The sequence below is a fragment of the Staurois parvus genome, unplaced genomic scaffold, assembly GCF_062004578.1.
Source record: "Staurois parvus isolate SC_StPar_1 unplaced genomic scaffold, SC_StPar_1.0 ptg000445l, whole genome shotgun sequence".
In the NCBI taxonomy this organism is placed as follows: domain Eukaryota; kingdom Metazoa; phylum Chordata; class Amphibia; order Anura; family Ranidae; genus Staurois; species Staurois parvus.
The window spans coordinates 7,040,132-7,067,799 of NW_028318241.1; the positions used below are offsets into that span (position 1 = coordinate 7,040,132).

The 27,668-nt window shown below is 44.6% G+C and overlaps 2 protein-coding genes across 2 annotated transcripts in view; one reads left to right on the forward strand and one right to left on the reverse strand.

Annotated features, from left to right (window-relative positions):
• MTREX (Mtr4 exosome RNA helicase) overlaps positions 1-6,751 on the reverse strand; it is a 119,354-nt gene extending 112,603 nt beyond the window's left edge. Inside the window, exons 1-2 of the mRNA XM_089688082.1 lie at positions 6,524-6,751; positions 4,301-4,430 (exon numbers count right to left, since the gene is read on the reverse strand). Coding sequence (XP_089544208.1) covers positions 4,301-4,430; positions 6,524-6,626 — 233 coding nt within the window. The 5' untranslated portion in view covers positions 6,627-6,751. The remainder of the gene's footprint in view (positions 1-4,300; positions 4,431-6,523) is intronic.
• Positions 6,752-6,943: 192 nt separating this feature from the next.
• Positions 6,944-27,668, forward strand: part of DHX29 (DExH-box helicase 29) — a 68,277-nt gene continuing 47,552 nt past the window's right edge. The window contains exons 1-6 of the mRNA XM_089688083.1: positions 6,944-7,020; positions 15,508-15,720; positions 21,925-21,992; positions 23,582-23,695; positions 26,742-26,871; positions 26,960-27,093. Coding sequence (XP_089544209.1) covers positions 15,537-15,720; positions 21,925-21,992; positions 23,582-23,695; positions 26,742-26,871; positions 26,960-27,093 — 630 coding nt within the window. The 5' untranslated portion in view covers positions 6,944-7,020; positions 15,508-15,536. The remainder of the gene's footprint in view (positions 7,021-15,507; positions 15,721-21,924; positions 21,993-23,581; positions 23,696-26,741; positions 26,872-26,959; positions 27,094-27,668) is intronic.

Here is a 27,668-nt window from a genome sequence, read left to right on the forward strand (position 1 = left end):
GCAATTAGGTGAGGGCGGGGTAGGCTTCCCTGAAGAGATGGGTTTTCAAAGTTCGCCTAAAGGTGAGGAGGGTAGGTGACAGTCTGATGGATTGGGGTAGTGAGTTCCAGAGGATGGGGGAAGCCCTGGAAAGAGGAGACCAGGGAACTGGAGAGTAGGAGGTCTTGTGAGGAGCGGAGAGTGCGTTTTGGGTGGTAGATGGATATCAAGTGGGTGATGTAGTTTGGGGGAGTGTTATGGACAGCTTTGTACGTCAGTGTTAATATTTTTGAATTTTATGCGTTGGGCAATCGGAAGCCAGTGGAGAAACTGGCAGCAGGGGGGTGGCGGATACGGGGCGGTTGGTAAGGTGGATGAGTCTGGCCGCAGAATTCAGGATAGACTGAAGTGGGGATAGCCTGTGTTGGGGTAGGCCAGCGAGGTGGGAGTTGCAGTAGCCAAGTCGTGATATGATAATAGATTTTTCAACGCTAAGGCAAAAATAAAGTATATGTAAACCCTCACTTGGTAAAACAACCTATTCAGTTTAAAACAGAAACAAAAAAGGCAAAACTTGTGTATAGATAAAAAAAAAAAAAAAATACAATCACTTTTTTCCCTTTTTGTAAGTGATCGCATACCCTCTGTTCTCAGCTGCACAAGAGTTGGCAGTGGAAAAACATCAGCACAATGAACTTCCTGGTGAAAGGCTGTATATGGGAGTGTGTGTCAGGACAAGTCTGATCATTGGAGGGGAGCATGCTGAGTTCTCAGCACAGCTAGAGAACTGACCATGCTGTACACTCATGCCTAGTGTGGTCGGTTTTTTAAAAATTAGGCAGGACTTGCAGGAAAACCAGAGATTTCACATAAAAGGAAGCAATACATTGAGAACAGGATACCTTTTCATACAAGTACAGCAGGCAAATAAAAGGAATATGAAATGCTATGTTTACATATTTTTAACATTTAAATTCCATGTAATCATGGAAGACTAAACTCTACCCCCCAATCTCCCCCCCTTCCTCAGTAGTACTTTTTTTTTTTTAAATAGTAAAAATAAACAATAAAAGAAAAAATATAAATGAGAACTTTGAGGGTTTTTTTTTCCCAACTACTTGCCAATTGCCTGCCCACGATGTACGGGTGAGCACCTGCTCTGGACACAGCGACGTACCCGCACACCCACTTTCTATTTCCGGCTGTGCATGCGCCCCTCCTGCTGCCCCCTATGCCGGTCCAGGGAGGGAAGAGAGAACACCACACTAAAGCACTACATTTTACATACACATGCTAGATTAGCACATTTAACCCTGTGATCGCCCCTATTAACGCTTTAATCACACAGTCACCCAACCAGTGCCACTAATACAGTGTCAGTATACAGATTTTTTTTTTTTTTCCTTTCACTGGTCACTATATTACTGCCACTAGCAACATCAGATAGCGTCAGGGTCTGTAAGCGCCCCTCCCAGCAAGGGTTAGCTAGCATTCCGCCTGGCAGTACTAGGGTCATTGGTTCAAATCCCAGCCACGGCACCACCTGCCTGGAGTTTGCATGTTCTCCCTGTGCCTACGTGGGTTTCCTCCGGGTACTCCGGTTTCCTCCCACACTCCAAAGACATGCTGGTAGGTTAATTGGATCCTGTCTAAATTGGCCCTAGTATGTGTATCTATGACTGTGAGTTAGGGACCTTAGATTGTACACCCCTTGAGGGTTAGGGACTGATGTGAATGTACAAAATATATATGTGTAAAACGCTGCGTAAATTGACGGCGCTATATACGTAAGTACCTGAAATAAATAAATTAGATTGCCTGCAATCGCATGCACGCTATAGGTCGCTGATCACCACCTTTACTAGTATAGTGTTTGTACAGGTCAATATATTGATCACAAACAGAATTAGTGCCTCCTTAGTATAGTGTCCCCAAAAAGCAGTGTAAGCAGGATCAGCTCCGTTCACTGCCAGCACTAGCGTTTAGCCAATCCGCTGTTTTTCACGGAAGATATGCATCAACTGATTGTGGGCCAAAGAAATTTATATTGAAAAAAGAATGACTTGCGGTCATATTGGTCCACAGACCCAATTTATCATATGCCCATGTTCCCTGCTGTTACAGATATGCTGGTGGATCACTGGACTTTGAGTGGTTATACCAGGATGATGCTTGCAGCTACAGGCACTATCCTGGTATAGTTTTTTTCAGCTGGTGGACATCTTTCATGTAAAAGCAATCCTAGCAGCTAATTAGCTGCTGGATCGATTTTAGCGGAAAAGGGAACTCTTTCCCCTCCTTCCACTGCTTTCCTGGGCTCTCCTGTCCCACCAGGAAACCAGAGAATGCAGCCAGTGGTTCTGCCAAATGACCATAGAGCTGATCGGAGACCACAATGGCACTAAGCTTTATAGTCTAAGAAACCAGAAGCTACGAGCATTTCATCATTTCGGTTCCTTCGGACATAAACGGCAATATTTTAAAACTGAGAAACCATCTAATCACACCGAAAAAAGGAAAAAAAAAAAAAAAATCACCCTCCGCTGCCCCACCCACTTGCTCATGCACAAAGGTGAAGTCAAGCATTGGTCCAGTGTCAGTATGTAAACAAAGATTCCACCATGCATGTGCAGAATCACAGCCTCTGAAATTGTGATAGGTAGTGAGGAGGTGACATAATGACACATAATATGCCCTTTGAAAGCCTGAAGGTGGTCAATGGATTTTGAGGGCCTGTATGTGGCTAGGCTGCAAAAAGTCTCTCACATGGTATCCCCATACTCGGAAGAAGTAGCAGAATGTGTTTTGGGGTGTAATTCCACATATACCCAAGGCATGTGTGAGCAATAGATCACTTAAGTGACAACTCTGTGTAAAAAATAAATAAATAATTTTGTCATTTTCCAAAAACTCTAGGCAAAAAAAAAAAATATCTTCCAGGGATTCAACATGCCTCTCAGCAAATTCCTTGGAATGTCTACTTTCCAAAAAGGGGTCATTTGGGTTTTTTTTTGTACTGTCCTGGAATTTTAGCACAAAGAAATGTAATAGGCATTTTTACCAAAGGGCATGTAGCAGAATACAGTTTAGCCTAAATTTTTGACTAAATGAGTTTATTGGACTTTTTTTGTAAAAAATTAGAAAATTATTTGGTCTGTTTATTTAGATCACAAAGATTCAAAATCCCAGTGGTGATCAAATACCACCAAAAGAAAGATGAATTTGTGTGAAAAAAAACAAACAAATTACACTTTGGTACAGCATTGCATGATCGCACAATTACCAGCTGAAATAGTGCAGCGCCAAATGGCAAAAAATGGCCTGATCAGAAGGGAGGTAAATTTTCCGGAGGGCAAATAATTAAAAATCAAATATACTTGCCCCCATAAACACATACAATTACTAGCAACATTCATGCCACACAAAGACATTCAAGTGTCAGAAATGATGTTCATCAGCAGGGTTTATAAAATAATCTTTCATATCATCCCTAAAGTATTGCCACACCTAATAGTTCAAAATTTAGGATCCCCAGGGGTCCCAGAATCTCACAAAGAGACTTTGACATCACCCTCGTCTAGGTACCACACTTGGAGGTAAAGAAGTATATTTTCTGACTTTTTCCCCCACAAACAATTACAAAGGGGCAAAGGAGGGTAATTCCACCTATTCCGAAGACAAATTTTAAAAACCCTTCCTGTACTTATCTGCTGTGCCAATAATTTTACACCAACTCTGTACACAACCCTGGAAGCTGTGTAGCAGCATCACGATCCTGACAAAGCCTAGAGGTCATGTGCTATCACTGATCTCTTCCTACTTCTTGCACAAATGAAGAAAATATTAATTGGTCAATGCTTTCACATGACACACTGACCAAGGGTGAATGACAACTCATTTTTTTGGTGTAAATTGGAATAACACAGCCAGAGATTGCAGCATCCATGCTAAACCATACAGATGGACAAATCTCCCACTGACAGGTATTGTATCGGCACCAGCAACTGTCAGAATACCCAACAGTGGTTGCATGTGACTGTCTGTAGTCACTGCTCAACCAACTTTTTTTTCTATCCATCTCCTTCCATTTCTCAATTGAAGTTTGTGAGCAAAATGATGTCAACAGAGCAACCCAATGCTCTAATTTTGGCCAGTTCACAGGAATTAACCTTTTTTAGGCCGGCTTTAATGTGAATCTTCTGTCTGGTATAGAGAAATTAATCTGAGGCTTCAATACGCAAAATTTCCAAATAATTTTTTTTCTTCTAAATCTCAATATCATGCAGCCAAAAGGTATCACAGAACTAAAAGGTATTCTTACTTCAACTCATCTGCAGCTGTTGAATCAAGCTTCAATTTCTTTCCTAATATGCATTCCTCTGGTCCATCAAAAGAGCTGGGTTCTCGCTTTGTGACTGATGCAGGTCTTGCATGACCCTTCCTATTTTTCCTCCTGGTAATAGAAGTTCACAGTTAGTATTAAAGTATAGTCCACCATATGTGCATACACTGCATTCAGAAAGTATTCAGACCCCTTCACTTTAATTTTTATGTTGCAGCCTGATACTAAAATTGTTTAAATTCATTTTTGTTCTTCTCATTAATCTAGACGCAGTACCCCATAATGACAAAGTGGAAACAGAATTTAAGAAATGTTTGCATTTCAACAACACTTGAAATTTTAGCTCAGATGCCTCCCATTTTCCTTGTTGCTGAGACGTTTCTGTACCTTGATTGGAGTCCACTTGTGGTTAATTCAATTGATTGGACATGATTTGGAAAGGCACACTCCTCTATAAAAGGCCTCACAACTAACAATGCACATTGTATCAGGACAAAAGCCATGGGATCAAAAAACTCATACATTTGACCACCCCGATCAGTAAGGAGGATTTGGGGTCTTCCTGATCCCCAGACCTCTTCTCTTCAAAAAGCACACCTGTCACTGCCTATTGCTGTCACAAAGGAGGTTTACATTGACAATAAAAGTGATGTAAAAAAAATAAAACCACCAGTGTAAAAGTACCCCATCCCCCTATGCAAAGGCGTGAGACGGTCCTGTACTGATTGGTTTCTACGCAGAGCTGCACTTTCCAGTTTTAGTAAATCCACTCCACAGTGGCCCCCTCTGACATGACCCCAATCTCCCCCCTCCCTCTAGAAGGATTCCAATCCCCCCCCACCCTCTGACATGACCCCCATCCCCCCACCCTCTAGCAGGACCCTCCCCTCCTCACCGTTGAGAAGGACCTCAATCCCCCCACCCTCCAGAAAAAGGACCCCATCCCCCCCCTCTCCTCACCCTCCAGAAGGATCCCATCCCCCATTCTCACCCTCCTCACCCTCCGAAAGAATGACCCCATCCCCCCCTCTCCTCATCCTCCAAAAGAAGGAACCCCATCCCCCCCCCTCTCACTTTCTGGCAGGACCCCAATCTCCCTTCCTCACCCTCCAGAAGGACCCCTATCCCCCCTCCTCATCCTCACCCTCTAGAAGGACCCCAATCCCCCCCCCCAACATGATCCCCCTCCGCACCCCATCCTCCCCCTTACATGACCCCATTCCTCCCCCCAACCTTCTGGAAGGCCCCGATCCCCCCTCCTCCTCCCCTCTGACATGACCCCACCCCCCCCCCCACCCTCTGACATGACCCCAATGCCCCATGTCCCCACCCTCTGGAAGGGCCCCAATCCCCCCCTCACCCTCTAGAAGGACCCCAATCCCCCCCATCCATAAGCATGAACCCTTCCCCTCACCCTCTAGAAGGGACCCCAATCCCCCCCATCCATAAGCATGAACCCTTCCCCTCACCCTCTAGAAGGACCCCAATCCCCCCCATCCATAAGCATGAACCCTTCCCCTCACCCTCTAGAAGGACCCCAATCCCCCCCATCCATAAGCATGAACCCTTCCCCTCACCCTCTAGAAGGACCCCAATCCTCCCCCATCCATAAGCATGAACCCTTTCCCTCAACCTCTAGAAGGACCCCAATCCCCCTCATCCATAAGCATGAACCCCTTCCCCTCACCCTCTAGAAGGACCCCCATCTCCAACTCCTCACCCTCCGGAAGAAAAACCCTTAATCTCCCCCCAATCCTCACCCTCGAGAAGGACCCCATCCCCCCTCTCCTCACCCTCCGGAAAAAGGAACCCGTCCCTCCGGAAAAAGGAACCCGTCCCCCGACCCTCCAGAAGAAGGACCCTATCCCCTCACCCTCCCTCTCCAGAAGAAGGACCCCATTCCCCCCTCACCCTCCAGACGAAGGACCCCATTCCCCCCTCACCCTCCAGACATGTCCCCTCACCCTCCAGACATGACCCCAGCCCCCCTCCTCACCCTCCAGACATGTCCCCTCACCCTCCAGACATGACCCCAGCCCCCTCCTCACCCTCCAGAAGAAGGACCCCATCCCCTCACCCTCCAAACATGACCCCATCCCCTCACCCTCCAAACATGACCCCATCCCCTCACCCTCCCAAACATGACCCCATCCCCTCACCCTCCAAACATGACCCCAGCCCCCTCCTCACCCTCTGGCAGGGCCCCCGCCGCGGAGGTGGCCGGGCCGGGAAGTGCAGTCCTACTGCTCGCCGGAGTTTCCTCATCGATCATAGAGAACAAATCATCCCCGAAGGCGTCCGCCATCCCGAACACAGATCGTCTCCTAAACCAGCGTGGAAGCAGCACCACCGCAAAACACCGAACAGCTCACGAGTTAACCGGAGAACGCGCTCTGATGACGAGGACTGAGCGCGTCCCCTCCAGATGTAATGGCACAACTACAACCTGGCAAAGGAGGCAAAGTGTAATTATAGGATATGCCAAAAATGTGTCCCCGAAATAGGCTTCATACCGCCATCTTCCCAAAGACTAGAGCTATGTACTCTACGGTTATGTCCTAGAGAAAATGGCGGTAGGCTGGACTCCGGAACTTTGTGTTGCCCCCGCGATCTAGTGTTTGGTGTGCTGAGGAGCCGTGATGTCACATGGAGCCGGGGGAAGGTAGCACCGTGTGTGTGATGAGAACGATGTGTATGTGGTAAGTGACACCTCAGCGGGCCCATCACAGGTCATATCATGGTGTAGCCACGACCGGGGGGGATCACTCATTATCTATTGTATCTCCATACAGGAGGGGGGGAAATCACTCATTTATTGTATCTCCACACAGGGACGGAGGGGATCACTCATTATTTATTGTATCTCCATACAGGATGGGGGGATCACTCATTATTTATTGTATCTCCATACAGGATGGGGGGAATCACTCATTTATTGTATCTCCATACAGGACGGAGGGGATCACTCATTATTTATTGTATCTATTTATTGTATCTCCATACAGGATGGGGGGATCACTCATTATTTATTGTATCTCCATACAGGATGGGGGGGGGGGGTATCACTCATTATTTACTGTATCTCCATACAGGACGGGGGGGGGGGGGGGGTATCACTCATTATTTACTGTATCTCCATACAGGACGGGGGGGGGGGGGATCACTCATTATTTATTGTATCTCCATACAGGATGGGGGGGATCACTCATTATTTACTGTATCTCCATACAGGATGGGGGGGGGGGTATCACTCATTATTTATTGTATCTCCATACAGGACGGGGGAATCACTCATTATTTATTGTATCTCTATACAGGATGGGGGGATCACTCATTATTTATTGTATCTCCATACAGGACGGGGGGGGGATCACTCATTATTTATTGTATCTCCATACAGGATGGGGGGGAATCACTCATTTATTGTATCTCTATACAGGATGGGGGGGATCACTCATTATTCATTGTATCTATTTATTGTATCTCCATACAGGACGGGGATCACTTATTATTTATTGTATCTCCATACAGGACGGGGGGGAGGAATCATTCATTATTTATTGTATCTCCATATAGGACGGGGGGGGGGGGGGGAATCACTCATTATTTATTGTATCTCTATACAGGACGGGGGGGGGGGGATCACTCATTATTTATTGTATCTCCATACAGGACGGAGGGGGGGAATCATTCATTATTTATTGTATCTCCATATAGGATGGGGGGGAATCATTCATTATTTATTGTATCTCCATACAGGACGGGGGGATCACTCGTTATTTATTGTATCTCCATACAGGACGGGGGGGGGGGGGGGAATCACTCGTTATTTATTGTATCTCCATACAGGACGGGGGGGGGGGGAAATCACTCATTATTTATTGTATCTCCATACAGGACGGTGGGGGGGATCACTCAATATTTATGTATCTCCATACAGGACGGGGGGAATCATTCATTATTTATTGTATCTCCATACAGGACGGGGGGATCACTCAATATTTATTGTATCTCCATACAGGACGGGGGGGGGGGGGGGGGAGAAATCACTCATTATTTATTGTATCTCTATACAGGACAGGGGGGGGGAATCACTTATTATTTATTGTATCTCCATACAGGACGGGGGGGGGAGGAATCACTCATTATTTATTGTATCTCCCATATAGGATGGGGGGGAATCATTCATTAGTTATTGTATCTCCATACAGGACGGGGGGATCACTTGTTATTTATTGTATCTCCATACAGGCCGGGGGGGGGGGGGGAAATCACTCATTATTTATTGTATCTCTATACAGGAGGGGGGGGATCACTCATTATTTATTGTATCTCCATACAGGACGGAGGGGGGGGATCATTCATTATTTATTGTATCTCCATACAGGACGGGGGGATCACTCGTTATTTATTGTATCTCTATACAGGACGGGGGGGAATCACTCATTATTTATTGTATCTCTATACAGGATGGGGGGGGGGGGATCACTCATTATTTATTGTATCTCCATACAGGACGTGGGGGGGATCACTCTTGATTTATTGTATCTCTATACAGGAGGGGGGGGGAATCATTCATTATTTATTGTATCTCCATATTGGATGGGGGGAATCACTCATTATTTATTGTGTCTCCATACAGAATGGGGGGGGGGGAAATCACTCATTATTTATTGTATCTCTATACAGGACGGGACTGGGGGAATCACTCATTATTTATTGTATCTCCATACAGGACGGGGGGGGGGGGGGGGAATCACTCATTATTTATTGTATCTCCATAGCGGGCGGGAATACTCATTATTTATTGTAGATTCATACAGGAGGGGGTGACTCATTATTTATTGTATCTCCATAGAGGGCGGGGGGTGGGAATACTCATTATTTATTGTAGATTCATACAGGAGGGGGTGACTCATTATTTATTGTATCTCCAATCTCCTGTATGGAGATTCAAATCAGGTGATTGGCTGGACCATTCTAGCAGCTTTAGTTTCTTTCTTTGAAACCAGTTGATAATTCCCTTGGCTTTGTGTTTGAGATCATTGTCTTGCTGAAATGTCCACCCTCATTTCATCTTCATCATCCTGGTAGATGGCAGCAGATTTTTATTAAGAATGTCTTTGTACATTTTTCCATCATCCTTCCTTCAACGATATAAAATTTGCCAGTACCATATGCTGAAAAACAGCCCCACACCATGATGTTCCCACCTCCATGCTTCACTGTTGGTATGGTTTTTTTGGGGTGATGTGCAGTGCCATTTGACCTCCAAAGATGGTGTGTATTATGACATCAAAAGATTTCAATTTTGGTCTCATCTGACCAGACTATATTCTCCCAGTATTTCACAGGCTTGTATAAATGTTGTAAAGCAAACTTTAAACAAGCATCAACATGCTTTTTCTTTAGCAATGGAGTCTTGTGCAGTGAGCGTGCATACAGGCCATGGTGGTTGAGTGCATTACTTTTTGTTTTCTTTGAAACAATTGTGCCTGCTGATTCCAGGTCTTTCTGAAGATCTCCACAACTGTTCCTTGGCTCTTGGACACCTCCTCTGATATCTTTTCAATCCTCGTCAGAAATCTTGTGAAGAGCACCTGGTCGTGTCTGGTTTATGTTGAAATGATGTTCTTTCCACTTCTGAATTATGGCCCCAACAGTGCTCACTGGAACATTCAGAAGTTTATAAATCCTTCTGTAACCGGTGCCATCAGCATGTTTTGCAACAATAAGGTTGCGAAGGTCTTTTTGCTTTTATCAATCATGAGATGTTTCTTGTGTGACACCTTGGTAATGGGACACCTTTTTATAGACCATCAGTTGAGAGTGAACCATCTGCTGTTAATTTGTACTGACATAGGAAAAGGTTTGTTTTCTAATTCCTGAGAGATTTTAGCGGGTGTCTTGGCTTTCTACGCCTTTTTGCACCTCCCTTTCTTCATGTTTTCAATATTTGTTTTTTGTGTGTCATTCCTTTTTATTACACATAACTTAATTTCTGAACTTATTTGTTTTGGCTTTGTATGTATAGATTGCATGGGTTGTTACTAACATGTGAAAATTTCATGTCAATAGCACCTTTAGAAATATTTTTACTGAGACAAATGGTGACATGTTCAATACTTATTTTACCTGCTGTATACTGGAATTTTTTTTTAATATACTAGTAATGCCGGCAACCAGCGACTTATAGCAGGACTGTGATAGTATGACAGACAGTCTGACACTTTCACTTTTGACACTTTGTGGGAACCAGTGACACTAATACAGTAATCAGTGCTAAAAATATACACTGTCAGTGTACTGATGACACTGGCTGGGAAGGGGTTAAACATCTAGGGCGATCAAAGGGTTAAATGTGTGCCTAACCGGTTTTTATGTGTGTACTGTGAGGTGCTTTTACTAAGGCTACTTTCACACTGAACGCATAGGCGTTTTTGCCGTGTTTTTTTAAAGGACACATGACTTAAAATTGCACCAAAAACACTTCTCAGGGGCGTTTTCAGTTTTCCATTGATTTCAATGGGAAGAGGCGTTTTTGGGGCATTTATTTTAACTCCCCAAAGATGCTGCAAGCAGGGGTTTTTACACCGCAATGCAAGCGAACCGCCTCACTGTGAAAACATACATTGATATACATTCACATACATAGGGAAGCAGTTTTTTTGAGCTTTTCAGGTGCTTTTGTAACGCAAAAACGCTTGAAAAACTCCTCAGTGTGAAAGTAGCCTAAGGGATGTGCTGGTTTTTAATCCCAGCTTTGCAGGGAAACAAAAACTGTCACATCCCCGCTGACAGGACAGAGCCCTGTGTTGTTTACATTGACAGAGCTCTGCGCTGTCTTCCTCCTTACTGATCAGCGGGTGCTGCTGGTCTGTCATTGGCCGGCACCCGCTGATAGCTTGTGCTGTGACAAATCACAGCATGCGCAGCGTGTGCGCCCTCTACCTGGAATGCTAGATATGAGATTCGGCACAGGAGAGCCGCTCTGCCATCGTATTCCTAGGTGTGGCGGTCAGCAAGCAGTTAAAGGCGAGCTCCAGCTAACACTTTTAACTACTTCAGCTCTGAGTATGTCCAGAGAGTGGAGGGTTAAAGTGATTGTAAACCCTCACCTTGTAAAACTGCAATACACCAAAAGTACTACTTTTGATGAAACAGCCGGATGTACAATCCAGTGCAGGCAAACCTACAGCATTTGCAGCTTGCATTTGGCGTGTCGATAACTTACCATTGACACCTGCAGTGCGTTTTGAATGCGGTACAGGGAATGCGCACAGATCGCGGGTTTCCCGCACCGTGTTCTAGTGTCAACCTAGCCCGTGTCATTTTTGTTTTGAAATTATCTATTTACTCGAGACAACCTCATCTTTTATATTTTGCCAACAATTGGCTATTATATTGTGTGCATTTGCACTAAAATTCATTTTATTATATTTTTTTTCTGAAAATATGCGTTTGATAAACAGGTGCGCTAATATCGTGCAACATAAAAAATTGTAACTATTATCTTTATATTCTACATATCTTCTGATTTCAGAAAATGCATCATGTTCTGGGGTTTTAGGCAATTTTATGTCCAAAAAATGGTGATCTTTACATGTGTGCGCAACTGGTTAAACAGTTACAGCAACGGTTATCGTTTTCCTATCGGGATAAAGGTTTTACATAAATAAAAGCTGTCAGTGTTAAAGCCGACTTATTTATTATTAATATTTATTTCAGGTACTTATATAGCGCCGTCAATTTACACATATATATTGTACATTCACATCAGTCCCTAACCCTCAAGGGGCGTACAATCTAAGCTCCCTAACTCACATTCATACATACACATACTAGGGACAATTTAGACAGGATCCAATTAACCTACCAGCATGTCTTTGGAGTGTGGGAGGAAACCGGATTACCCGGAGGAAACCCACGCAGGCACAGGGAGAACATGCAAACTCCAGGCAGGTGGTGCCTTGGCTGGGATTTGAACCAACGACCCTAGTAGTAGAAGTGCTAACCATTTAGCCACTGTGCTGCCCTTGTGGCTAAGTGGTTAGCACTTCCACCTGGCAGTACTAGGGTCGTTGGTTCGAATCCCAACCATGGCACCACCTGCCTGGAGTTTGCATGTTCTCACTGTGCCGGTGTGGGTTTCCTCCAGGTACTCCGGTTTCCTCCCACACTCCAAAGACATGCTGGTAGGTTAATTGGATCCTGTCTAAATTGGCCCTAGTATGTGTATAGCTGCAGATACTTGCTTCCTCTCCGCAGTGCGCAGGGTTCTTAGCCGAGGCAAGCATCATCTTCCAGGTGCCAGTCTGCAGCCATCTTGATTGGCCAATGTGGAATTACATAACTCCCGCGCATGTACAGGAGCTGGTCACCCCGACACCCTGGTGATGTGCTGGAAATGTAAAGTGAGCTATGTTTGCCACATTCACTGTACAATGTAGAGAGGCCTGCAAGCAGACAGGTAGGTTTCTTTATTGCAGAAGAGACATAGCATTTCTTTTCTGCTGTAAGGGCTCGTTCACACTTGACTGTTTTACCAACGCTTGTCAAACGCCTTATAGCGTTTGGCAAGCGTTGGTCCGGCGTTTTTTAACGCACGGCAAATGCTCCGCATACGCGGCTTAGCGGCGGTCGTTAGGCGTTTGCCGAGCGTTAAAAACGCCCCACAAACGCCTATAATGCAGTTTGAATGGTGTTACCGCTCCACAAACACCCCACAACCGCGTCGCAACCACTGGCCGGGCGTTTGCGGAGCGGCACCATAGACTAGAATAGGAGGCTTCAACGCCTCCTGACTGGACCAGAGGCGTCCGTTTTGCCGCGACGTGACACAAACGCTCCCGTTAGAACAACACCATGTGCTGTAATGTGCAGAATTGGCAGAGGCGTTTGGGAAGCGGTAAAAACGCTTCCCAAATGCCTCTCTGCTGCCTGCACATAACGCTAGTGTGAACGTAGCCTAAATAGCCTGCCTGCTTGGAAGGTTTTTTTTTTTTAAATTTGACTTTAATTCCACTTTAAAAGGTATATCTCAACCCTCTTAACTGCCACATCTGCTGGAAAGCTTGGTCCGTTAAAGGAAATTCAAATATAACAGACTTACCGCCTCCTGTGGATGTAGGTGTGTGATTGGCTTAAAATTTATTCTGCAGCAGGACATCTACCCCAAACATACAGCCAATGTCATTAGGAACTGTCTTCAGTTTAACCACTTGCCCTCCAGAGGATTTACCCCCCTTTTTCTTCGGCACTGCGATGAAATTTATGTCCTTTTTTTCTTCACAAATGGAGCTTTCTTTTGGTGGTATTTGATCACCTCTGTGGTTTTTATTGTTAGTGCTGTAAACAAAAAAAGACTGACAAGTTTGAAAGAAAAAGAATAATATTCTATAAACAAATCCAAATACGTGTAAATTAATTGGTTTACGTGAACGTTTTAGCATCTGCAAATAGCGGTGTACATAGTAATGGTGGTGATCAGCGACTTATAGCGGGACTGCGGCGGTCATTCTGACACGGTGGGGGGGAAACTGACTAACTACCACTGACGTCCTCACTGACACTAATACAGTGATCAGTGCTAATAAAAAGCACTTACACTGTACTAATGACACTGGGCAGGAAGGGGTTGACATCTGGGGCGATCAAAGGGCTAACTGTGTGCTGTTATACTATTTTGTGTGTGTTACTGTGTAAGCAAGCTGCTTTATATTGCTCTGCTATGCCCCATAGCCGCCTCCTTACATCAGGGTCCCCAAATCCCCCTTCTTACATCACGGTCCCCATAGCCTCCTCCGTACATCAGGGTCCCCAAATCCCCCTCCTTACATCACGGTCCCCATAGCCTCCTCCGTACATCAGGGTCCCCATAGCCCCCCCCGTACATCAGGGTCCCCATAGCCCCCCCCGTACATCAGGGTCCCCATAGCCCCCCCCGTACATCAGGGTCCCCATAGCCCCCCCCGTACATCAGGGTCCCCATAGCCCCCTCCTTGCATCAGGGTTCCCATAGCCCCCCTCCTTACATCAGGGTCCCCATAGCCCCCCTCCTTACATCTGGGTCCACATAGCCCCCCTCCTTACATCTGGGTCCACATAGCCCCCCTCCTTACATCTGGGTCCACATAGCCCCCAACTTACATCAGGGTCCCCATGGCACCCGACTTACATCAGGGTCCCCATAGCCCCCTCGTTACACTCCACTCCTCCCTTGCCTTAATCACTGCAAGATCTTCATGGCAGAGCTGATCCATCCCGCACCAATACAACAAGCCCGCAGGATGAAGACTTGATTGTAGTGATGGACAGTGCACCCTGTGTACTTATTGGCTGGAGAGGCAGTGGGAGGCAGTGCTGCCCGCCTCCTGCTGTCTCTTCAACCAAAGGGTAGCTGAATTCCTCTCTAAAGCCCCTTCCCTTGACGTCACTCAGGATCTCCCGAGTCCCTGCCGGCTAGCTTACTATGCAAGCAGCCGGGAGGACATGTATTATAATACAGAAGATGGTGGCAACTCAATATACAGCCTCCCTGCCTTCTCGCCATCCCCCCACAGACTTTCTGGGACCTGTGTCCGACTATCACCTTATCAGCAGCCATGAATTTGGAGAGTTGATGGCTTGGGAGGGGGCGCAAGTGAAATCCGGGGGGCGCAGCCCACCCTAGCATCCCCCTAGATTTGGATGAAATCAATATGGTGGAGTCTATCTGGGATGAAGAGATAGAAGGACCAGGGGCAGCCCACATTCACAGAAGATCCGTGGTTAGTTCTCCAAGATGTTTGGAACAACCTACCTACTGAGTTCCTTCAGAAACTGTGTGCAAGTGTGCCTAGAATTGAAGAATTGATGCTGTTTTGAAGGCAAAGCGTGATCATACCAAATATTGATTTGGATCTCTCTTCTGTTCATTTACTTTCCATTTTGGTAATTGATAAAAATAAACTATTAACTCTTCTATTTCTGAAAGCATTCTTAATTTACAGCATTTTTTCACACCTGCCTAACACGTTTGCACAGTACTGTACCTACTACACGGTTTTGAAGATTTGCTACATAGACTGCTTTTTTACCACATGACAGATGATCAACCACCTCTTCTTCCCTTTGCAGACGTTATGTAAATGGTATAAATGTAGACTGCCATGTAATGTTTGTTGTTGTTCTTTTTGTGTCAATAGACAAAAGTATCCTCCCGAGGATTTGAAAAATGGGTGGAAAAAATAAGAAAAGTCGTCACAGTAATGCTCCTTCTGTCCAGGGAGTGGTTGCTGCGGCAAACAGATCCAGGGCAGCAGCAGAACCTAGGGCTGCTGGAGAGGATTCAACGAAGAGACAAACTGGTAAACCTGCAAGTGGATCTTCAGGGGGCAAGGAGCCACGGAACAAGCAAGGTAAGAGGCTGGAGTTACCTTTAACCCTAGTTCACACCTTTGCGGCTTTGAATTCACGCAACTTCAAGGCTGACTATTCAGTGCGACTACATTGTGGCTTGCTGACACTCTGTGTGACTTCATTTAACAGATGTAAATGCAAATTGCCATGAAGTTGCATAAAACAGGAACCTTTTTCAAAGTCGCTGTGACTTGAGACGCACCAATTTGAACGGTTCAATTGCCACTAATCGGATGCGACTTGTCATGTGACTTTGACAAGCTTATCCCTGTTTCTATATCAGAGCCCAGCAATTTCTGTCATTTGTTATTTAACCTGTATATTGATTTTTTTTTTTTAAAGATTTCCACACATTTAGCGTACTGTATGAAGGTCACCAAAGTTTTACACACATTGCAGCAATTAACATAGGTATAGTGCAAGCATATCAATAGCATCAAAGTGGCATGGGTAAGTATAATGTCATATCCAATCAGCACCGTGTGAGGAAATACAGGGGATGAAGAGGGATTAAGCAAATGGAAAGGAAGAAAGGAACAATGACATTTCACTTGTTTGATATCTGCGGTTTTCTGACTATGCAGCTCTTGAGCAATGGACAACAATGATATAAGAAGTCCACCTGTGCCTCAGGAAGTTGACTGTATGGTGCAGAGGCAATCAAATGAATTATACAGCCTGTCTTATAGAAATGTTTGTCTCTGTCTTTCAATTAATTTTACCAATTCCTGTGTGTGCGTGCGTCTGTCTGTCTGTATTTTCCTCACTGGATGGAGGGTGTGGGTCCTCCGGCCTGCCCTGACATTTAGGGGGAGTATATGTGGCTCTCAGGCTCCTTCTTCCCCCCTATCCTTGCGGGGGTCTCTCTTCAGGAGAGCCCCTCAACCTAGTACTTGGTGATCGGCTTCGGCTGATCACAAGGAAAGGGGTCCAAAAAAACAAACAAAATAATTTGCGCTAGTAAAAAAAAATATATATAAATACACATATATGTGAATAAATGTCCCAAAACACGTAAATATAAAAATAAAGTCCAATGAAGTGAAAAAAATCATGTATAAAGTCCAAATAAAGTGAAAAAAATATATTAAAAAAGTGACAATCCACCACCAAATATACTAAAGTAACTCACCAGAGATAAATGCTGATAATATTATAAACCAGCATAAAGTGCTTTTGCTCTGGGAGCAATGGTCAGCAGGCTGATGAAATGATAATTGGCTTTAAAAACATGATCTCCAGGGAGCAATACTCTGCAACACCCACCACTTGGCTAGCAAATCGATATCCAGGGAGCAATACTCTGCAGTCAAATGTGTCACTAGGAAAATCCACTTCTTATAGACACCTCCATAGGGTATTAGACCAGGCACTCAGGAAAAAACAACAGCTCATAGTGCAGTACCTTTTAAAATAGATTTGTTTAATATGCACACATCGCAATTACAGCAAACGGCGTCCTAGCCGACACCAGCATCAACAGAATGTCAAACACAGTAAACGAACCCAGCTGCTCAGCACATGCGCCGTAGACCTCTGGGAAACGTAATGACGTCACATCAATCAAGCTAGGTGGACCAGGTTGGAAAATTTGTCCCTGTCAGGAGCCTTGTGCTCCAAGGGATCAGGGTAGAGGTCCTAAGGAGTAAAAGCACACCCCTAAGTGCACTTTTTTGTGTTTGTGTACTAGTACCTTTTTTGTACACTTAACGGGTTTTTCTTTTTGCGCACCTCTGCGGATTCTCCTGGTACTATGGAAGGTACTATGGACTAAAGCTGCCTAAACGCTGATCGAAAAAAAAACAAATCATGTATGGCAAGCCTAAAAGGTAACCCCACTTTTGTGGGAAAATATAGAAATTAAAAAGAAAAAAGTAACAACATATACACTTGCTACACATATTGTATTGTAATTGGACATTATTAAAATACCTTCCCTTTTCAATCCGGAACTCTTTAATTTTCTGTAACATTCAATGCCATATAGCAGCCTGAAATGTTCAGAAATGTCATTTCTTGCTGGTGTGAACGGCTTTCTGATTCTCCAAGAAGTCTGTACTAACATACAAGTCAGATTTTAGGCATACTGTGCAACACAAATGTCATTTTTGATGATACTCCCAATGGGTAATCACTTCTAAAGGGTTTGTAACCCTGTAGTGTTCCTCATAACACTGCAAGTGCACTAGTTGATTGATAATGAAAAAGTCACTGCGTTTCAGATATATTTTATACATTTGACAGAACAAAACAGTTATTCAGAGCAACAAAAGGTAGGAATCTGCAACAAATCTCTGCTATGTACATAGATCACCCGAAGGGGATTGTTTTTTTTTTCTCAACAAAAACTGAGTTTCTCTTTAACTTTACAGAGGTACAAACTATAAGTTAGCGCCTTTTCACTGTGAGAGCTCTGGATGTCTTCCACATCAAGGGAATTGAGAAAGTGTGGTTGATCTCTTGTATGATTAAGTAGCCCTTGAGATAGCTTCAAAGTTGATCATCACCTGGGACATGCTGTTCCGTGGCTTTCTGTAAAGTCTACCTCCAAAAATGCCAACTACCGTATTTTTCGCTCCATAAGACGCACTTTTTTCCCCAAAAAATATGGGGGACAATGTCTCTGCGTCTTATGGAGCGAATACTGACCAGTCCTCCACCTTTCACCGCCGCCGTGTTAGTGCCAGCGACTGTCCCATCCCAGTGCAGCCTGTCCCATCCCACTGCAGGCTGTCACCGAAGTTCACCCTGCCCTCTCTCAGTGGGCTGTCCCCGCAGCTCTTCATAGCAGGCAGTCCCCTCGCCGAACCCAGCCAGCTTGCTCTGCAGTCCGGTCCGCCCTGCAGGCGTGGCCTGTCCTCGGAGCTCCTCCCCGCTCCTGGCATGTCTATGTACTGAGCTCCCAACTCTGCAGTCCGGTCTGCGGGTGTGGCCTGTCCTTACAGCGCCTCCCCTTTCCTGGCATGTGTCCATAGTGTGCTCCCTGCTCTACAGTCCGGTCCGGTCTGCGGGTGTGGCCTGTCCTCGGAGCTCAGTGCGCCCCCTGCCTTCTATAGCCTGCCTTCTGTAAGTTAAAATGACAGATGCTGGGAGTTGTAGTCCTTTTCCTTGATGTATGGTGTCAGATCATTTGATATTCTGGTTGGAGGGGCCCTGTTGGGACTTTATGTAGTATGTCTGCAGTCTCTGGTCATCTCCTGTACTGTGTCCGCAGTCTCTGGTCATCTCCTGTACTGTGTCCGCAGTCTCTGGTCGTCTCATGTACTGTGTCCGCAGTCTCTGGTCATCTCCTGTACTGTGTCCACAGTCTCTGGTCATCACCTGTACTGTGTCCGCAGTCTCTGGTCATCTCCTGTACTGTGTCCGCAGTCTCTGGACATCTCCTGTACTGTGTCCGCAGTCTCTGGACATCTCCTGTACTGTGTCCGCAGTCTCTGGTCATCTCCTGTACTGTGTCCGCAGTCTCTGGTCATCTGTACTATGTCCGCAGTCTCTGGTCATCTCCTGTACTGTCCGCAGTCTCTGGTCATCTCCTGTACTGTGTCCGCAGTCTCTGGACATCTCCTGTACTGTGTCCGCAGTCTCTGGTCATCTCCTGTACTGTGTCCGCAGTCTCTGGTCATCTCCTGTACTGTGTCCGCAGTTTCTGGACATCTCCTGTACTGTGTCCGCAGTCTCTGGTCATCTCCTGTACTGTGTCTTCAGTCTCTGGTCATCTCCTGTACTGTGTCTTCAGTCTCTGGTCATTTTCTGTACTATGTCTGCAGTCCATTGGTTCAGAATATTTTTTTTCCAGTTTTCTGCCTCTAAAACCTAGGTGCGTCTTATGGAGCGAAAAATACGGTATATCCTGAATCATGTATTATCAGAAGTTATGTTCAGTGAGATCAGTGTGAAAATAATTATTAGATCTACAGCTGGAGTTATTTGCAAGCTCCCTTTCACCTCCAGAGCACTACTGTTAGTGAGACCCCCTTCCTGTCCAGGCCAATTTTCAGCTTTCAGCTCTCTCACACTTAGAATTACAATTGCGCAGTCATGCAACACTGTACCCATATGAAATTTTTATAATGTTTTTCACACAAATAGAGCTTTCTTTTGGTGCTATTTAATCACCACTGGGTGTTTTTTTTTTTTTGCACTATACACAAAAAAAAGCTAAAATTATGAAAAAAAAAAGGTTGTCTTTGTTTCTATTATAAAATTTTGCAAACAGGTAATTTTTCTCCTTCACTGATGTGCATTGATGAGGCTGCACTGATGAGGCAGAACTGGTGGGCATTGATGAGGCACTGAAGACCCTAATAGTTAGCACTGAAGGGCACTGACTGGTGGCACTGCTGGGCACTGATGGGCAGCCATGCTGGGCACTGATGGGCAGCACTGATGGGCACGGAAGGGAAGCACTGCTGGGAACAGAAGGGAAGCACTGCTGGGCACTGAAGGGAAGCACTGCTGGGCACTGAAGAGAAGCACTGCTAGGCACTGATGGGCAGCACTTTTGGGGCTGCACTGGTAATCAGTGCCCTGATTATCAGTGCAGATGTCTGATTTGAAGATTGCCGGTCACTGGCAGTACCTTTCTCACGCTGTGACAGAGTGAGGAAAGTGCCGCCGATAACCAGCAAATGTATTTACATAGTGGTCAGCAGTGATTGGACACAGTTGATCACATGACAAAAGGCTGCTGTGACACTCCCCTCCCCCCAGGTTGACAATGCTGTTGTCCAAAGGTGCCCCCTGTGCTCATTCATCTAGAGTGAAGGCATTCTAATACAGAAAGTTTTTACTGGCCAGATCACCAGATGAAAACAGAGGACGTTAGCCTAAAAAAGAAAACTAAGGCAGCCACCACATCTAATGATTTGTAAGCTGCAATATATCACATCTTTGATTTTGGGTTTAATACTACTTTAGGGACCAGTAGATTTTGTTCTGGATACAGTAAAAGCTTTGTTTTCTGTCACAAAAAGCAATGGTTGGCTATGAAGCACAAAGGGATTTTCCAACTTGAAAATTCTATGTGAAAACAGTTCATTTGCCTTTACTATAGCTTTGGTGTGGAGAGGGGAAGCTACTCTGGAACATCCCCAGAGATCTGTTCTACATCTCAAAAAACAAGGAAAAGGGTTTTTTTGTTCCCCAATATAAAATACTTGCGGCACATTGCAAAATAGTGCATGGTAACAGTTGTATTACCACAACTGGCGTAGCTAACATAGCGTGGATGGGCTCTGACTGTACAAGCAAAACTAGCATGGCCTAAATTTGTCTGGCCATCATCCTCCTTTATTACTTTGCACAGAGAAACATTTTATATCTGAGCCAATCGGGTTCTGTTGCTATGTATAGTGTGTGAACATGCTTATAGCAAAACCTTTTTTTTTTTTTTTGCGATCTGTGTTCTTTTAGGGAGATTTACCTTCACTTCCTGTCCTATAGCAAAACAGAAACTGAGAGGAAATCCCTCGAAAGAGGGTTCTCTGGTTGTCACCAGAACTAATGTCCCCATTGGAAGATTTTCCCTTCTATTACTGTTCTGGAGACAACCCAAAAGTCGGCATTTTCTTTCACTTCCAGTGGTAGTGGTAAACAGGACAAATAGAGAGGGGGTCCGGACAGCAATAAAAACCGGACAGGTGTTCTATTGCCTCTCCACTCTGTCCACAACTAAAAAATGTTTTGCCTTTAGTTATTCTTTAAAGCTAAACTCCAGGCAGATATAAAAGACACAAATTAATGCAGCTCTGTGTTCATTATTACATTATTAAATGTATATTTAACATAAAACTGTTGAAACTGATTGCAGCTCTTATAGAGCAAAACTCTTACTGGGAAAGGGAGGGGCAGGACTGGGAGCCAGATAGAAGTGCTGTCTGCAAATGTATTGACATTGAATATGCCGCTAGAAGGAGAGAGCAGAGGGATGGCCTAATCAATCCACTGCTGCTCTTCCATTGTCCAATCAGCCTGCTGGGGTTTGAGAGAGGAGCCCACTATATTGCTTACCTTTTAAGTGGTTTTATCCTCCTGCCTGTGCAAATCTCAGGAATGGAAGAAAAGAATTTGTATTCTTTGATTTGTAAAACAGCATCCTGTATGTAGCTGTTTGCCTGGAATTCGTCTATAATATTTATTCTGGATTTTAGCACTGAATAATAATGTTTTTATGGTCTTTCTCTAAACTTTTTATTTTTTTTTAGGACCCAAAACATACAGTTTTGCTGTTGATCCGGGAGCTTCAGTGAATCATGACAAATCTGTACTGAAGGTCAGCATAGGTGCTTTGTTTGTATAGGATGTGTTTAAATCTGTTTCAAAATAATCTTTTCTTTTAGCCTGGGTTCACACTGATGCGGTGCGGAATTAACATCAGTTTTTGTGGGAATTCCGCACTGCATTATATCCGCATCCCGTTCATGCGAACCACTGTGGGTGTGTATGTAAAGTTAACGACATAGGTTTGCAAAACGCGGTGCGATGTGCAGAATCAGATCGCATGGGTGTGAATACATAAAAGGGTCCTGCACCTTTTTGGTGCAATTTGAGCCATACAAAATGTTTGGTTCAAATTGCACCGCACAGAATTCGCATGTGATTTGCACAGGAATGCGGTGAGGTTCCTGTGCGAATCACATGCGATATGCCGCTCCGCACAAGTGTGAACCCAGGCTCAACGTTAAGAAAATAATACTGAATGATTATGTTTCGTTGACTGTTAACCTTTTATAGCAAGCTGTTTTTATTGGATATTTATACTCATTAGTACATATGTTGGTATATACTCATGTTTGATTATAGGTAATGTTGAGCAATCCTGTATTATAAGGGGTTACCAAGGTAGGCAGTGTAATGGTGTCTGCAGACAGAGGAGAATGTTATCTGGCTGGTCATGGTCCGATGGTGGAATGTTTGTAGATGTAGCTGTGCCATATTGCTGCAGACATCCCCTATTCAAGCTGATTGGTTGGCATGCTTGGACGTCGCCAACCAATAACCGGTTTTCCTCTGTAAAAAGCTGGCTCCTCTTCTTCTTTTGGTACTAAAAGTATGCTCACCTTATGCAAACCTACAGGTTTGTGGAAAGAAATTTTGCCCACCTTCTAATATGTGCTAGCTACTTCAGGCAAACCTGTTATTATAGTCATGCTGCACCCTTCCCCCATCCCCACAGCAACACCCGGCAAAGATCAAATGAAAAGGTCCACCATAGTCACCTGGTATACACACATTTATACCAAAGTGAACAGTCATGCAGTGATCAGATCTTCCCAATGGCAGATCTACTTTAGGGCAAGCTGAACCACCTCCATTTTTTTGAGATAAGTGATATTCACAGAAACAGCTTAGCATATAATTTCTTAGTAATTGTATTCATTTATATAATGCTAACAATAAATATCCCCTGTTCTCAAGGAGCTTACAATATTAGGTTCCTATCTCACATGCATATACACACATAATATGGCCAATTTAGACAGGAGCCAGTTAACCTACCAGCATATTAGAAGTGTGGGAGGAACCAGGGGTGGACTGCCCATTTGGAAACTCGGGCACTGCCCGAGGACCCGGGGTCAGTAGGGGGCCCCATGAGGTGCCCCTGGTACCTTTTTCATAGGCTTTTTTGAGTTTGGGCAAGGAGACAGGGGCCCCATGATCCCCTATTGCCCGGGGGCCCCATGAGTTGTCAGTCCGCCCCTGGGAGGAACCCAGAATACCCCCCCAAAAAAAACACCCAAGCACAGGGAGAGCATGTAGATTGTCCATAGCTTATTGCAAATATCTACAGTTGGCAGCAGGATGTTCACGATCACATAAATGCAGTAATATAGATTTTAATTGCTTTCTGTTTATCAACAGGTTGTCATTGATAGTAAACTGGAAAAGAGGATAATTGATTTAATAAACGAGCACAAAAAACTAAATTCAGATACAGGAATGGTGTCCGGAAGGTTGACTTCCAAGAAGTTACAGGTTTGCATTTCAATTCTAACAATATTTACTAACAATGCTACTTAAAAGTGATGTATCTTATTAATTTCATGTAGTATTTAACCTAATTAATACAATCCCTAAAGGCTTCATGCACGTTTTTTTTTTTTTTATAAGCTCTAAAAACGCTTGAAGAAAATGCTGGATGAAAACACTGATAATAGTGTTTTTGTGGCAGCTTGTTGTAGCGATTTAGTAGCGTTTAGTGGCGTTACCATTTTTACAGTACATGAAGAAAAAAAGCATGCTCGAAAACAGCTGCTAGGAACATTCAGCGTTTCGTTCTGCCAGGTAAACACTCCCCAAATAAAAATGTTTCTGCTTCTAAATGCTGAAGCTTGAAAAACGCTTCTAGCATAAACTAGTGTGCATGGACACATAGGAGAACACTATTAGCCTCTAGGAACAGAAACAAATGCTCATAATAGCTTCTAGGAGCTTAAAAAAACAATAGACTTCTGTCTGGAAGCGCAACAGGAAGTGAGAGGAAGTCACTCCAAATTAGGTGAATTTTTTCAGTTTATGGAAGTCAGCTCAGAACCACATCTTCCTATGCCTCCATCTTGGACCAGTCATGTATGGGCCAATAGTAAGGTGCAAGGCTAAGCACTATTTCAAATTTCCCAGACCTAATAGCTGCTAGAGCACAATATGGTGTATGTGAGAACATTTGCCGGCATCTCTAGGTAAATGCTTGACACCACTGATGTGCTCCAGTCTTTAAAAGGTGCAAGCTATCCAGGTGCCGTTGGATATCTTGTGTATACACTATTCCCACAGTGTCGTTTAAGATCAATGACATCCTCTCGGATCCTTTTCCCATTAGTAACGGAACCAGACAGGGCTGCCCACTATCTCCCTTGCTCTTCACCCTCACATCGGAACCCTTTCTATGCACAATCCAGTGGAACCCAGACATAGAGGGGCTGGAGGTTGGAGGGGTCCAAAATAAGATTTCAGCCTATGCTAACGACATGATGTTCACATTGACTAATCCGAGGATATCTATACCCAACCTTCTCCGCGAATTTAAATGTTATGGCGCCCCTCCAACCTTAAAATTAATTTCACCAAGTCAGAAGCAATGGCGTGATGCTGCCACACTCTCTCTTACACTCCCAGCAAACAAACTTTAAATTTAAGTGGTCTACGGCGTCTCTGAAATACTTAGGTACCCTGATCCCCCCCACAAATAACTCACACTTTTGCCTTGAATTTTCCTCCACTTTTAGAGAAAGTTCATTCACTCCTGTCCTCCTGGCACCAGGGTCCGCATTCTTGATTTGGGAGCTGCAATATCATCAAGATGTGTATTCTCCCCAAATTTCTCTACTTATCCCAAGCTCTACCCATCTGCATTCACCTGCGATTCTTTAGACAGCCTAACGCTATTCTATATGATTTCTCATTGGCGCAATGGAGACCCTGGATACAACGTCCTGGATCAGCATAAACATTACCATGCAACTCATCTCAGAAGGTTGATGGACAGGTGTCACCATGCAGATGTCAAAATCTGGTCTAGAATTGAACAGGCTCAAACCCCTATTCCACGCAATCGTGCTCCGTGGTGCCACACTATCTCTCCTTTATCATTCAAGATGCACCCTGTCATTCGCACAACATCATCTATATACTCCTCGTTGTTCACCTCGTCCAACTTGTTACCAGGTCAATCCCCCCCCTATCCAATTCTGGGAAACCCCTAGATTTGCACCGGGCCTCCTCCATGGTTCCTTTGGGACCCTTTTCCATTCTGGCCTCTTCCAGGCCTCCCACTTCTTGACAAATGGTTCCTGGTCCTCTGTATAGCTCCTTATGGATCCAATGGGTCCCTATAAACTGGACTTGTGGAAAGCTCTCCAAATCCATCACTTTCTTCATTCACTTCCTGCTCCTAAGGGCTTTCAACGCTCGTTACCATGCTAGAAGAGTACTGCTCTGGCACGGATACATTTCTCACACACTTTCCAAACTGTATGCACTTCTGGTCCTACCACCTGAGGACTTCTGCCCACCATATCTTAAGAAATGGGAGGCAGACTTGGGAAGAACCTTCATGGACTTCAAAAGACCAATATGATCTGTTTCTCTATAAAATCTTCTCTCTGCACGAAAAAGTACAGGACAACAACTTCAAGATCCTTGCTCGGTGGTATTGAACTGTGATTTTACACAGGTTCTCCCCCACTGTCTCCAATAAATGCTGGCGATATTAGGAGGAGGAAGGAATGCTCTTACAAATGTTTTGGTTCTGCCCTAGTCTCACACACTTTTATATGGAGGTCCGTTGTATAGTATAAAAATTCATAGATTGTTCAGCCCCTGCAGACCCAGCATTTTTCCTGCTGTATGTCAGTGGTCTACCGACAAAAATCTACAAATTGTTGGTCGTATGCCATTTTTTAAATGCAGCCAAATCTTGCATCTCTTTGAGATGGTGAGGCCTAAAGACCTCGTCTATTGGACTTGGGCTGCATAGAGTGGAGGAACTGATCCAAATGGAAGATTTGGTGCTATTGCACCAACATAAACATGAGCTATACTCTAAAACTTGGACACAATGGAGCATGTTCATATATTCTGAGGAAGGGAAGTCTCTCCTCGTGATAAGCACTATTAGTGGTTTGGAGGGATGTCTAACTATCACAGCGCACCTCTCCCTTCTTGACCCCCATGCCCTTTTCACCCTCCCCTTTTGTTTCCCCCTCCCTCTCCTGGCTGTTGACTTTTTCTCTTCTCTCCCTTTCTTACTCTCTACCTCTTACTTACTCGGTGTAGTGTTAAAAAAAAAGCACTAAGCCCCCCCCCAACTGTACCTGTTCTTGTGGAGCTTCTACGTTTTCAGTGTCAAGTTGTGCTCTATCTATTATTTGTTGACCTCACGCCCCAGAAATGTTGTATTTGTAAGATCTAAATACTCCTGCACTTGTTGTATTGTTCTCCTTGATATGGACGGCACTTGCTGTCCAGCATAAATAAAGAATTTGAAAAAAAAAAATTAATGTTGTGTTCTACTTCTCTGCAGGATCTCTATATGGCCTTACAGGAGTTTAATTTTAAAGCAGAACACATAGAGGAAGCCATGACAAACACAATCCTGTATGGTGGAGACTTGCACTCCGCTTTAGACTGGCTCTGCCTGAACCTGCCAGATGGTAAGTGTAAAGTAAACTTTTCAGCTATGGGATCATACTGTCATGGTCCATTCTATGGAAAGTAGTAACAATGACTTCCCTTCCACAGGTGCTCTGCCAGAGGGCTTCAGTCAGCAGTTTGTAGAGGAAGAGCAAAAAGTTAGAGCAAAGTATTGTCCTCCTCCTCACAAGCCAGCCAACAATCCCAACTCTGGCAAGTCAGAGGGAGCCCCTGCTGTAAAGGTTAGTGTGTATGCTGTCAGGCACCCACAATTCTGTACCTAGGCCTACAACCAATCATAACAGTCAGCTTATGACTTGTCTCATAAGCTTGTCTCTTTCATTGTATGATCATCTCTATGCATTTTAGTGGTAATTTCCGCACACAAGTTAAAGAAGTGTGGTCAAAGCTAAAAGTCGGCTAAAGGCCCCTGTCCGCAAATGTCACAGAGATGGTCCCGGCTCTGAAAAGAATCCAACTATATGGTCAGGATCCGCCCAGAAGCTTGACTGGCAGCTGGCTCAGCCTTTCAGCATGCCCCTGAGAGCCTGAGGCAGCCACTCCTACCCCCTCCATAGTCTGGTGCAAGTGTGAGTGCTGGAGAGGCAGAGCAGAGAGTTGGTGACTGACAATCACCAGCTCACTGTAGACTGAAGTCTGAGAACCGAGCAATTTGTGGTCTTTGATATCTCAGTTCTCAGTCTTAGAGGTGGCAGGGGACAGATGAAACATTGGACTGATGCTGCATCCACGTGTGTTTGTGTTTTAATTTTAGGTACTTGTGTAGCGCCATCAATTTACGCAGCATTTTACACAT